At 45.3% G+C, this 12,629-nt stretch overlaps 1 protein-coding gene across 3 annotated transcripts in view; it reads right to left on the bottom strand.

Moving 5' to 3' along the window:
* rapgef6 (Rap guanine nucleotide exchange factor (GEF) 6) overlaps positions 1–12,629 on the bottom strand; it is a 198,542-nt gene that overhangs the window by 8,601 nt on the left and 177,312 nt on the right. For all 3 annotated transcript variants that reach the window (XM_084074753.1, XM_084074754.1, XM_084074755.1), the window contains 3 exons: positions 6,420–6,669; positions 2,953–3,521; positions 1,284–1,724 (listed from right to left, as the gene is read on the bottom strand). In XM_084074753.1, coding sequence (XP_083930879.1) covers positions 1,284–1,724; positions 2,953–3,521; positions 6,420–6,669 — 1,260 coding nt within the window. The remainder of the gene's footprint in view (positions 1–1,283; positions 1,725–2,952; positions 3,522–6,419; positions 6,670–12,629) is intronic.

Genomic DNA, 12,629 nt, shown 5'->3' with positions numbered 1-12,629 from the left:
ATGCTTCCAGTCGCTAGTTTAAAGTCTCCTTTCAATCATCATGATATGGGTTTTGCTAAATGATGGTCTCATTTATTTTAAAATTGACGATAAAGTAGGCTATGCTCTAGGAGGGGCGGGATGATTTGATTGACAAGCTACAAAACCAATAGCATTCATTCCCCGCCCCCGCTCTTGATTGACAAGCTACAGTACCCAACCAATAGCATTCTTTGGGGATTGTTTTCCGGTTCCTGTTCCCGACGTGCTCTTTGGCATATATTAAAGATGTCGGATTTCAAATTCCTGAACAATCGGCTTCATTTACGGTCTGCAGAAACCAATGGCGTCACTTGTCCATTCATTTTATACAGTCTATGGTACCAGACTACAAATTATCTTAAAGGTATACGGGGGAGTTCAGAGGTAAATAAACACCAGCAGTACTTTTCCCCGACCACCAGGGGGTGACGCAGGAGGGAGTTCCATAGCGAGGTACTTTTTAAGGGATGGTGCCCCAAAACAGGTTGCTTTATTGGGATACAATATGCGGAAATTCCCGCCCTGCTGGTTCTCTGAATTTGTATTTTTAAATAGGCTCTTTCATGATAAATTGACCACATATATGAAGTTAAACAACTAAATTCTATCCACACGCTATCTTAAAAGTAAATTCTGTGCCTCAAAAACGAAGTTTGAGAGCGTTTTAAAACCGAAAGTAAACGTTCATACGGACACGGACGCGCACGGACGCGCACATGCGTGCGTTAATTTACGTCCCGGACATAAACATAGAACACATAAACATTAGGGAAAATGCGGATTTATATTTTTTAAATTTAGGCTTAATGTTCCCTACAATACCTTTAAGGTGAGAAGTACAGTAGCTCATAATGGGCTGAATAACGGGCCATAATTTTTTAAAAGTAAATCTTTAAAAAATAATGGCCCTGTCAGTCTTAATCTTAAGAGTCGTACATCTTAGGTGTAAGAGTAATTCACGAAGCATTTTCAGTCAGCAACATGTCAGGAGCAGTCGAAAGGACTTTTAAAATCACTAAGATGTTAACATTCCTATCGATAAAATTGGATAAAACATTGCGTAACCTCACCTAACTGAAATGAACCCCCCCCCATTTAGTCATTATGCAAATGTGTTGTCACAGCAAACTCCTACAGTTAGTCCTAGGCAGAGCACAGCCAATCACGTGTTTCTTCTGGCACGCGTGATATCCACCTGAAGCATGTATAACGCATGCAAAGCTACATGCTATATACGCTATTGTAATACGGCACACACATACCATCCTCACTATCGGCTAGCCCCGGAGGCGGCAGGCAGACGCTGGGCGGCCGCGAGGGACCCTGCGCCTGCGTGGTGCCTGGCGTGCGGGCCTCATGCAGGTGATGGTGGTGTTGGTGGTGGTTATGGTGTTGTTGGTGGTGATGGTTACCAGCCAGCCTCCGAGCCTCCGCCAGCCCTCCAGCCGCAGTGGGGCTCTGCAGCAGCTTGCTCCTCTGCATCGCCACGCTGTAGTCTGGGGGTCGGAGGTGGGGAGGCCTGGGAACACCTCCTCCCTGCCCTCCTCCTCCTGCTCCCGCCGCTGCTGCTGCTGCTGCTGTTGTTGCCAATATTACTCCGTCTGTGAGGCCCAGGTCCCCCAGAGCCAGCCCCTGATAGCCTGGAGGAGTGGGAGGAGGGGCTCTATAACGCTCATCCTTGGCGGGCGAGGTGATACAGTACACTGGATGGACGGACGGACGGACGGACGGACGGACGGACGGACGGGATTGACGGGACGGATGGAGGCGTTTGGAAAACCAAGGAGGGAATGTGAGGGAGTGAGGGACAAAACGGGGTGAGGAGGAGGAGGAGTGAGAGAAGGGTGTAGAAATAGGGATTTGGGTGGATGGGTGGGATTGGGGGGGGGTGAGAAACAAAAAACGGAAGATAATAAATCAATGTGATGTATCACAAACATGACATGTGACCATGAATGTGCCAAATAATAATAATGCTAAAAGAGTAATACATAATGCAACAAGGGATGGATGGCCGCAGCAGAAAGACAAAAACACTGCACTGGCGTATACACTTAACCTGAGCGTACAAAATGTGCATAAAAATGCCACAAACTAGCAGACAAGCGTGTGTGTGTGTGTAGTTTTCTCTTATTGTCTAAATGAATATACCCGCCTCCCGTTGCCATTTTGTGGATGTTCTAATCTAAAACATAGTTTTACCTTTACCTTTCAGTTCCCCTGAAAGGTAAACATGTAACAAGGAATACTGTGCTGTGGTCAAAGGTTTGATAAATAAATTAACGAAGTTATGACATTTGTCCTCCATTTACTGGAATAACAGAAATGACTAAAACAATAGAACACGACAGTAGTGAGATAATAAGCTTAAGCCAAATTATACCTCACAGCACGAGAGAATCTACACAGCTCCAAACTGGTTTCATTTATACTGTGTGGTACGACAGGGTCACTTGCTGAAAATATATTATAGTATATTTCGATTTTGTAGCTAACGCTTTGCATCGTGTTAATGGAGCATACATTACGCTTTAAGGTCGTTGCACACAAGGGGCGATGGTTTCATGTGATTCATTTGCCAGAAATAGTTTTTTTGCAATGTTGTTTGTGTTATCAGTACATCTGCACAGAATGCAATTAGGTAGTACACGTTGACTTTTCACCACAAATAAAAAAGGCATCAACCTGTATGAATTAGGCTCCAATTTTATGAATAGTTTTGAAATTGCCACCGATTTTGTTTTGGTTAATTTGCCACACCCCTGCTGTGTAACGACCTTTACTCTACCACAACCATGTGCGCACACACACTCACACACATCATGCCACAAGTACACACTTAACACTGAGATGAAATGGAAACACCCTGTTACCCGCTGCCTTTGCAGACGGTGGTGGGGACCCCCTATACTGGCGACCCCAGCCCCTCACCTATCAGGCCCTTCTCTGTGCTTGACGTCACTGTTTTGTAGGCGGCTGCGGTGGCGTCTGCGCTTTGCCCTCCGTCCTCGTTGCTGTTGGGGGGCGAGGCGGAGGTCTCCGAGGCGTTGCGACGTTTTATCGTCCCGTAGCTCCCCTCGTACGTGTCCGACAGCGAGCCAGACGACGCCCAGCTCTGCCGCGACAGCTGGGCCCCGCCGTCCACCGTCGAGTGGCGCCGGGCGGCGGGGTCGTCGTCGGACGCCGAGGAGGTCGTCCGCATCAGCGCGGCGTCCACTTCCTGGATGGGGCCGCTCAGCTGCGTGTGCCTGAAGCCTCCCAGGTGTGCGTGCGCCGTGAGCGGGTGCGCGTGCACGCCGTGGTCCCACGGGCGGCAGGAGGAAACGGGGAGACTCTGGAAGGAGTCGTGGGAATTGGAGGAGCAGGATGTCCAGCTGCCACGCCCGCTGTCGGCCACAGAGTCCAGCGAGGTGTGGTCGGGAGTCAGCTCCTCCGTGGAGATGGAGGAGGTGAAGGTTGAGCCGCGCGTCACGCAGCCCCGGGCCGAAGATGACGACGAACTGGAGGCAGAGAGGGAAAGAAAAACATATACACAGTGATGAGGAAGAGTGATACAGAGGAATAGTATTCAATAGTATTCTAGTAACCCACCTCTTCAGGGAACACTACCCTTCCTCTTTGCCTGGCCTACTTGTTGTTAACTAGTTGTACGAACGCTTGTTTTATTGTTGTATTGTTTTATTGGATCTTGTTTAGTCGATACACTTATTTCTTTTAGCTCCTGCTCATTTGATTTTGCTATTTTGTCTCATCTGTTTAAGGAAGTAGGTAGCTGATATATTGCACTTTTACCTTAGCGCTAGGTATACTCTTGGTTGCTTGTTTTTGGAGAAAATGCACTTAAGACTTCTGGCGATTAGTAGTTTTCGTTCCCTACCTATGTTGAATGCACTTATTGTAAGTCGCTTTGGATAAAAGCGTCTGCTAAATGACTGTAATGTAATGTACTCTACAGGAACACACATATACACACACACACACACACACACACACACACACACACACACACACACACACACACACACACGTCATATGAAAGACTGTGTCATATATTACACATGAACCAAAGTGTGAGTGTAAATGTTAAAGTTTGCATGACAAAAGTTATAGTGAGGTCATTATACAGCGCTAACTATGAGTCAAGAGAAGTGATGGGGATGAGATTTTATATATATTTATATATAATAGCGAGAGAGCTGCTATGACAGAGGTGAAACAGGTAAAGGAGGTGATAGTAAAGGCACATCCACGCACCGACAAAAACACGACATGCAGGAAGACAAATGAAAACAGAGCAAAGTTCAGTGTCAACCTTCAGGTTGTTCTGCCCTTTAGATAAATGACGGTGCGAGTCCCCTGCCGATCTCCAACGGCCGGCAGCCCAACAGCTTTACTGTGAAACTGAGGTCGATTGAGACGCTTAAAGTCTCATTTATTCTCTGTACCACGGTGCCGCTCGTTGAAAAAAAACTGATTATTCAATATGAATATCAGATTGAATAAGCTGTCATTTTCTACGCTGGAGTACAAATGAGGCTTTAGTCACAGCTGTTTCGGCTTTGTACGTCAAAGTCCCTTCTCTCCCGAAATCAGCATCGGAGCTTGTTAGGGATCCGTTTTGCTGTGTGATTTATCGCCGCGTCCGGCAATTAAACTTTTTCCTGCTCCTCGCCTGCTTTTCATAAACCCAAACAGTTTGATTCACAGTCACAGTTTTACTGGGGGAAAAACCGGCCACTCAATGAAACGAACCGTATTTCATAAACAGGTGGACGCCATATAACAATGCTGCCAAGGTGATATAACACCCGAGAAACAGACAGATTATTGCATCCAGCGATAGTTTATGTTTCTCCTTTACGAGGACGGAGCAGCCCGATCATGGAAGAACAATAAACAAACACTGCACTATAAATAAGCCTGTTGTTTACTCGGCCAGAATAAAAAGCTGTCCGTGTTAACTCATATACTGCCTAGAACGACTAAAACGACTTCTGTCCATAAGCCATGCCTGCCAAGAACGACTAAAACGACTTTTTTTAAAATTTAAAAAATTAAAAATATTTTTTTTTTTTTTTTTTTTTTTTTTAGATTTTTTTTTTTTTTTTTGACCCAAAGACCAAGGAGATATGATTTTTTGAAGATATAGACTCCCATCCACTTCCTTGTTAACTTAAAACTTAAAAAATCTTTATCTCGGCTCCTGAGTACTTTTTTTTTTCAATGAAAAATCTTGGCGGTGTTCAAACGGGCCAGAAATAATTCTGGCAGTGAATGAGTTAATAAATAAATAAGTAAACAAATAAATAAATAAATAAAACAGATAGACTGTGTTGTTACTGCAGAGAGGAAGATGCTGCAGAGTCAACGAGGGACTCTAATAAAATCCTGCTGCGTTTACGACTCCTGCTCTGGGGGCTTTAATGAGGAAAGGACATAATTGGAACCCAGCTGGGAGAGAAAATTGGGGGTGCTTATTGTGGGGAGGAGGGGGGGGCGGGATTGGTTAGGTGTTGGAATGAGTTTGTGTCTGGTAGTCCTTATGTTGTCCATGGACCATTGGGAATAATTGTGTTTGTGTATGTGTGTGTATGTTTGAGTTTAGAGGCGTACAGATTGCTGATGACGCTGTTTGGTCTCGTAACAGCCAGGCAATGAGACCACCTTGCAGATATGCTGAATTAATCTTAGCTCTATTCTGGGGTGAAACATTTGCAGAAAATACCTGCTCTACAAGCTTGTACAGTAGATCAGCTATTTTGGGTGCAGAGATTTGGTGTAGAGGGGGAAAAAAGAGCGGACCAAGGACAGAGCCAACTCAGGTTTACTAAATATAGATAGAGGTTTAAGTAGTTAAAGTTAAGCCAACCATGCTGAATAGCTGTGACATTGGGCGTCTGACTGTATATCTGTCTTCCTTGGTGATGATTAATGTATATATTGCAGCTTGTTGAACTTTCAGAAGGTCAGGATAACCACAGATGGAATTTGAGCATGCGGCTCATGTGATCTTTGCCCTCGCTGGTTCCTTGGTTGGCCACTGAGAATTTGTGCTTTGTGTTGTTTTCACCCAGCAGTAGCAATGCACTTAATTTAAATCATACTCTTTTGTCCTAAGATGTTGGTTGTGTGTGTGTGTGTGTGTGTGTGTGTGTGTACCTTTGCGTGTATGTCGACAGCTGCTTGTCAGTATATATATCAGAACACCTTCTGCTGTGTTGCTTTAAAGTCAGAATTATGGAGTGCGCATGTTTGCTTGTTAACAGCTGGTTGTACTGTGTGTATCTGTGTACTTAAACATGTATAAAGTGTGTGAGAACGCACTACTGTACATGTCCTGCTATCTACAACGGACAAATAAACAACCTGCATTCGTATGTACAGGTACAGTATATTACCTTGTGCTGGGCTGGCTGCACTCAGCGTGCATCATAGCCATGTTGTCTGTGGCAGCGGCAGCAGTAGTCACGGTGGTAAAAGCAGATGATGTAGCCGCAGCTGTGCAGGTCCTGCTGATACTGTTGCACCGCTCCTCTGACCCGGGGGCCGGCACCGAGTCCACAGAACAGATGCTAGAGCGAGACGAGATCTCACTGTGACTGGAGTCGGACAGGTTGTCTGCTTTACCGGCTGGCAAGAGGGCATAGCCTGGGGGTGTTGAGGGGAGAGGAGAGGAGAGGCAGACAGAAGTTGTAATTTCGAGGTTTTCTGTTTCTGTTTGACAGCCGAGCAACCTACACAGGCCATGCTGGGAATGGGAAGTGACAGAGGGAACGGGTGGTGGTGACGGAATCTTTTACTATTGCTGATGGGATTTCATTGCGAACGCGGAAGGAGGCGCGCCGAAGCCCAAGTGGAGCTTACTATGAAAGTCTGCTCGGCTTGTGTGTGTGTGTGTGTCTGTGTGCAGTGCACTGCCTGGGTGCGGCCGACAGAGGGCGCCAGAGTGCAGCTACAGTCAAAACACACACAGAGTCCGTAAATACACAATATTTTCGAGCTGCGTTCGCTTCCAGCGTTCGCGCATCTTACTTGTACATAGTATATGTGAACTTCTATGAGATGTGATCGAATTTGCAGTGATTTGTAAATGTTGGGAAATCTTTGAGAAAAATGACAATTCTATTTTGTTTTTCTTGACCGCCAAAGGCAGTGATAAACACCGGATGTTGTCCGTCTCTTGCACACGCGGGTCGAGTATTTAAAGACCCACTCAACACAAAAAAAGCACTCACTGAAAACTGGTTTGCCACAGCTCATGCAAAAAGATGGTGTGTGATGTCACATACCACACGCCAATCAAAGCCTCATCAAGGACAAGCATAAACACCAGGTATGCACGCTTATACATGTATTCATTCAGCCTCTGATTGGACAATAGACCAACATGGGGCAGCCACGTTAGTCTGTCGTCCAGTCAGAGGTTGCAACCATTGCATTAATGCTTTAGAGATATGCAGAGTGCAATTAACCACCAGGGTTTTCATGGGTAAGATTGAAAAACACAACCACACAAAAACAAGATTTGTGGGGGAGTGGGTCTCCTAAAATCAACAAAGTCACAAGACCTGGGATGACGTTGGCATAGGATAGAGTGTACATAATATCATGTCATTATGGAAGATGTCCCTTGTATCTTCTCTGCAGCAGGCAATCCGCGAGTGCAGGTTGAGATAAAAGAAGATAGCCAGTATGTTTTCACTTAAGAAGCCCTGCAACAGTATGGTGGAGCAAAGGTTTCGTCCTCCATGGGCCATGATAAGACAATCATGGCTACACTACCTCCAAGCTGTTACACCAGTGTTATAACTGGTCTCATCATGGATAGGCTAATGACAGGTGTGTTTTCCACGTCTGAAGAGGCATTCTTTAGCCAGGTTCCACCGCAGGACCTTTTTCTATACTGCCCTCCAAGCCATACATTGGGGAGCTCTACAAATGCTGGCCAGACAACAAATCTCTTTTTCGCCGCACCAAAGCAGGGCCTTGGCTTCCATGCAGGATGCCAGTACTTACAGACTGGGACACATGCCAGCCATGGAGCCATCTATTGACTCATCTGTTGGATGACAGATTACTTTCTAGAGAAGTGTTTTGATGAAGGAGCACGCATAGGCCGTGTGTTGGAAACTGTCTTTCCAAGCCAATATTAGCCCCGTCCAAGTCCCTGTAATCCTCTGGCGTAGATGTAAACATCCAGCAGCATCAGTGATCCATCTCTCCAGGTGTTCGCCCTCATGACCAGGGGGCTTTGCAGGCTAATGTCTACACTTACAGCAGCACTTTGTCTACTTACAGGGACCTAAAACCCTATTGAGACAGCGGCTTCCACAAGGTTACGACACCAGCTGCCATCTTGTCCTGATGTCTACCTAAGGACCTCCTGCCTCAGACGCAGAGGGGTTGGAGTCTGGGTATTGCCCCTCCTATGGACCCAAAGGGCCAGAGGGGCAGGCCTTCAGGGCCTGTGGCCAGCTGTTAGGGCTCATCTCCCAACTCAAGAGCAACCTTCACCAGGGCATGTTTTGGTGGGAAAGATTTTCGGACTGGTATAGGGTTCATGGATAGGTACCCCTGAGATCCTTGGCTGAGATTTAAGCCAGGCATAGTAGAGTGGATAACCAGACTGTGGGTTCTCACACTCTGGTGACCTAGTTTCTTTAAGGAGCTGAGCGTTGGAACTTCCCACAAGCTGTCAAGGTTCCCTCATGAGACCTGCCTCTGGTGCTTTGTCTCCCCCCTTTAAGCGTCTGGAGCAATCAGAGGTGAAGTGGTCTTCAGCAAATGTTGCTTTCGTTCTGGTGATGGCATTAGCAAAGCGTGCGAGTGAGCTTCACGCCTTGGATGGCATAGGGGCGGCACTTTGGCCTAATCCATCAATCTTCTCAAAGAGGGGTTGACACTGGCCTACTCTAATGAGATAATTTAGCAGACCGCTTATGACCCCTCATGCCTGCAAGATGAGGAAGCTAATTCAGCATAACGGCTCTGCCCTGCGAGGGCACAGCCAGCAGTTGCATTATATACACGTCACTGCTGGCTTTCGCCACTCTTACAGCTTGTTTGTATGCTATGGGGACCATTGGAAAGGTCATGCCTTGTCCAAACAGAGGATTGTTGGGGTAATTGGGGAGACTGGGACAATGCCGCAGTTCGGTTTTCCATTAGGCAATGGGAAAAAAAGTGCCGCCCCCCGGGTGTTTTTTAGCTCTGGCGACACCAAAATGTGATGTGAAAACACTGCAGACTACGGATTGGTCAGAGAGTATTGTCACTAGCGTCATGGTGCATTTGCATCAAGACAGACTCCCTTACACTGCATGGAAGCTCCCGAATGCTGTATAACTTTTTAACTAGATATACATGTGAAGTGAATCAGAACTGAGCAACTGCATGGGCTATTTTTTCACCTAAAATGTTATCAGAAACGTTTTTGCCGGACTGTACAGTGAAACAGAGATAGTTTTAATAGAGTAGTAGCCTTAGCATCAATTTGTACACATGGATTAAAGCAAAATAAGTCACTATCGCTGATTCCTGAACAATTATCACAATATGTAACATCATGATGTTCTAGTGATATCCTTCTTACTGTTCTACATACTGCCAACAAGGTGAAGAAATCACAGATTGAGGCTTTAACCTTTGCTTTTATATGAAATATCCGAGACTATCAAGATTTTATGGAAGATAAATAGCCATCACAGACGAATTGAGAGCTTGTAGATCGGCTATATTAGCTGCGCAACATGTTGCTGGTCTTCTATAGAATCCAAATCGTCGTAGCCACTGAGAACTTTAATCCATGTGTACATTTGGGGAAACCTAAGATAAAATGTCAGTGCAGTATCACCAGTTCCAATTTATTGGAAAGACAACAAAAACTAGAACACAAACTAAATACTTGGTTAAAGTCACATCACAAACTTGGTAGGGATTCTTAGAGGGGAACTAAACTCTAGGTCACTTTAGTGGCTATTTTGTGACTTTGCTGCCATCTGAATGTTAAGAATCTGAAGGTAAGCAGCTGCAACACAGCTGCAGCTAATGTATGAATTAGAAAATCAGTGTTTTACATCTCGGTATGCCAATTGACAATTATGATCACATTCGCACACCTAAATATAACACACTTTAGCAGAATTAGCAGTAGCTATAATGCTGCTTATGTCACAGTGGACCAACATCAGCCAACCCCTTTAGATTATTTTTAACCTGTAGATGGCAGCAAACCCTCAATTTGCCTAGGGATTAGTTCACCTTTAACAGAACTATGAATCCTTTCATTTTGTTATTGCTCTATTACTGTATACAACCTCAGTAGACCATGTAGTTGAATTTAGAGACTTAACACATGCAGATAGAGCGTGCTGTGAGCCATCATGGCATTTGTTGAACTACTAGCGTAACTCTGGCCTTTAGTAGAATAAGTCTGTTTATGAGACACATGTATACATTACGTCTACAAATTTGTTTAAAATAGCCACTGGTCTCCATGTAAGAACAGAGATAACTGTGAACGGACTGAACTTATTATAAAACAAACAACTATTGAACTATTCAATAACATTTAAAACAATAGTCCCAAGTAAAAATGAGGTAGGTCTATGTACAATAACACCATTCAAAACAGGAATCATCAATTATTTTCTTTTTCTACCGTAACTGCATAAGAATGCAGATTTCACGGTTCAATGCACTTTCAATTTCAAGTATTTTAGGAGCATTTGTCTTCATCCTCCATAAGCTTTATATCTGTAAACAAGGTTCTTGTGCAGTTCCTCTTTTTGCTACATTTGACTGTCGATGGAGACTCATTTTCTTAAAAAAACAGAGCAATATAGAAAGCAAGAACAGAAGTGGAAAGGCAATGTAGGGCAATATCTTTGTGTATCTGCTCTGCAACCTAACCCCTTGAACCCTAGCTGGGAACCCTCTGGACAGGGGTTTTTCACCTGTCTCTTACTCTTTAGAAACACTCCCTGCCCCCGGTCTGCACCACTCATCTATAATAAACTCTGGATTGATGACCATGCAACTATTTGTGAAGCCACTGACTCCATGTTGGAATTACTCCCTGATCAATAACACTTATTATACATAAAGAAAAGCTAAATAAATTTAAATAAGCTCTCGATACTTTAACTCTGATAGACTAATATCTAGCCCTATCATGTAAATGTTACATATTTGTTTGTAAATGATTAGATTCAGATCAAATCAGTTAGACTGCCTAAACCTAACCTGGATCGATTAGCAACAGTTGAATCTTTTATGACAATACCCACTGTTATTGACAGATAACCATCCTAAATACAGTCGTAGTGCTAAATATGTATGATACAGTACATCACACATTATGATACATAATGATTTCTCCTAACGTTGCCGGACTAATGTTATGTCCGGTAATGTTTTACAAATCCTGTTTCATAAAGAAGGTCTCACAACTGTAAGCTGTGCATCTAGCCTGACTCTGTTTAGGGCAAACCAATATGGCCGCCAAGTGGCTTCAACCTCAGTGAACGCGTCCTAACGATTTCCAAGCCACTGAACGCAAAACCCCACCCCATCGCTGTGATTGGCTGAGAGTCCCCTAACGCACAATGCCATTGTCTCAGCAATTTTTGTTCACTCAACAAAACATGCTGCGCAATGTGCACAGCTCGCCTCAAGGCCTTGCTGTCAGTGTGGCCGTCTTGTTTTCAAATGATTTAACAAATTGCATGTACGCAGGACGTTTAAGTGAACCAAAACGAGTGCTCACCAAAATTGCTGAGACAATGGCAATTGTGTCTCTGCAATTAGGGCCGTCTCAGCAGATCACAGCGAGCTCAACGAGCTCGGGCTCAACTAGCTTGGGGCTCAGTTAGCTTGGGAATCGCAGTGACACATATATTATTACGTTATTACATTAGTCATGCAGAGTATTACAGATCAGTGGCCTCCACCTTGCAAATGTCAAAGTGTCTTTTAACATGTTCTTCCCTGGCTGGGATGTTGTTTCATTGTCCCTCAATAAGTCGTTGTTATTTTTTTCTCTCTATCAAAAAAAATAATCTGTGAAATACCACCTGCTGTCCTGTTCTTTGACGCCCCCCCACCCTGTCCAATGTAATCAATAATTCTTTCCTTGACTGATTGAAATCGGACTCGATTAGGTCTCTTCTCTGTATTTGGATCTGCAGAGCCAGAGGAAGGGGTTGGGGCTGACCGACCTCCGGGCTCTCTTGGGGGAACAGGGCCTCATCTCCTCCTGTCCATCCCCAGCTTTCAGGGGGGGCTTGACTGCCACCAGCCTCTCTCTTGACCGACTCCGCTCCCTCAGCATCCTGAACGGTGACGCCAACCTTTTGCGGAGGGAGGGCTGCGGAGGTCTAAGGGGGCTGCCCGGATCCCCCCGTCCTGGGCTTGTGGTCAACTGCGGCTGGGGAGGAGGGCAGGCAAGCCTGGGCCCCAGCCCAGGTTCTTGGCAGAGGGACCGGCGGCGGGCCACGGGGGTAAGCCTCACCGGCCGGCCTGTCCCTCTCTGGGCCAGGCTTCCTGGTCTCGCCCCTAGCAGCACTTGATCGGGATCTCTCTGGGGACAGAGGTGGATCTGCGGATCT

This window comes from Gymnoscopelus microlampas, assembly GCF_963454915.1.
Source record: "Gymnoscopelus microlampas genome assembly, chromosome: 12".
Lineage (NCBI taxonomy): Eukaryota > Metazoa > Chordata > Actinopteri > Myctophiformes > Myctophidae > Gymnoscopelus > Gymnoscopelus microlampas.
Note: the sequence above shows the minus strand (reverse complement) of the source record. Positions and strands in the feature narration are given on the sequence as shown.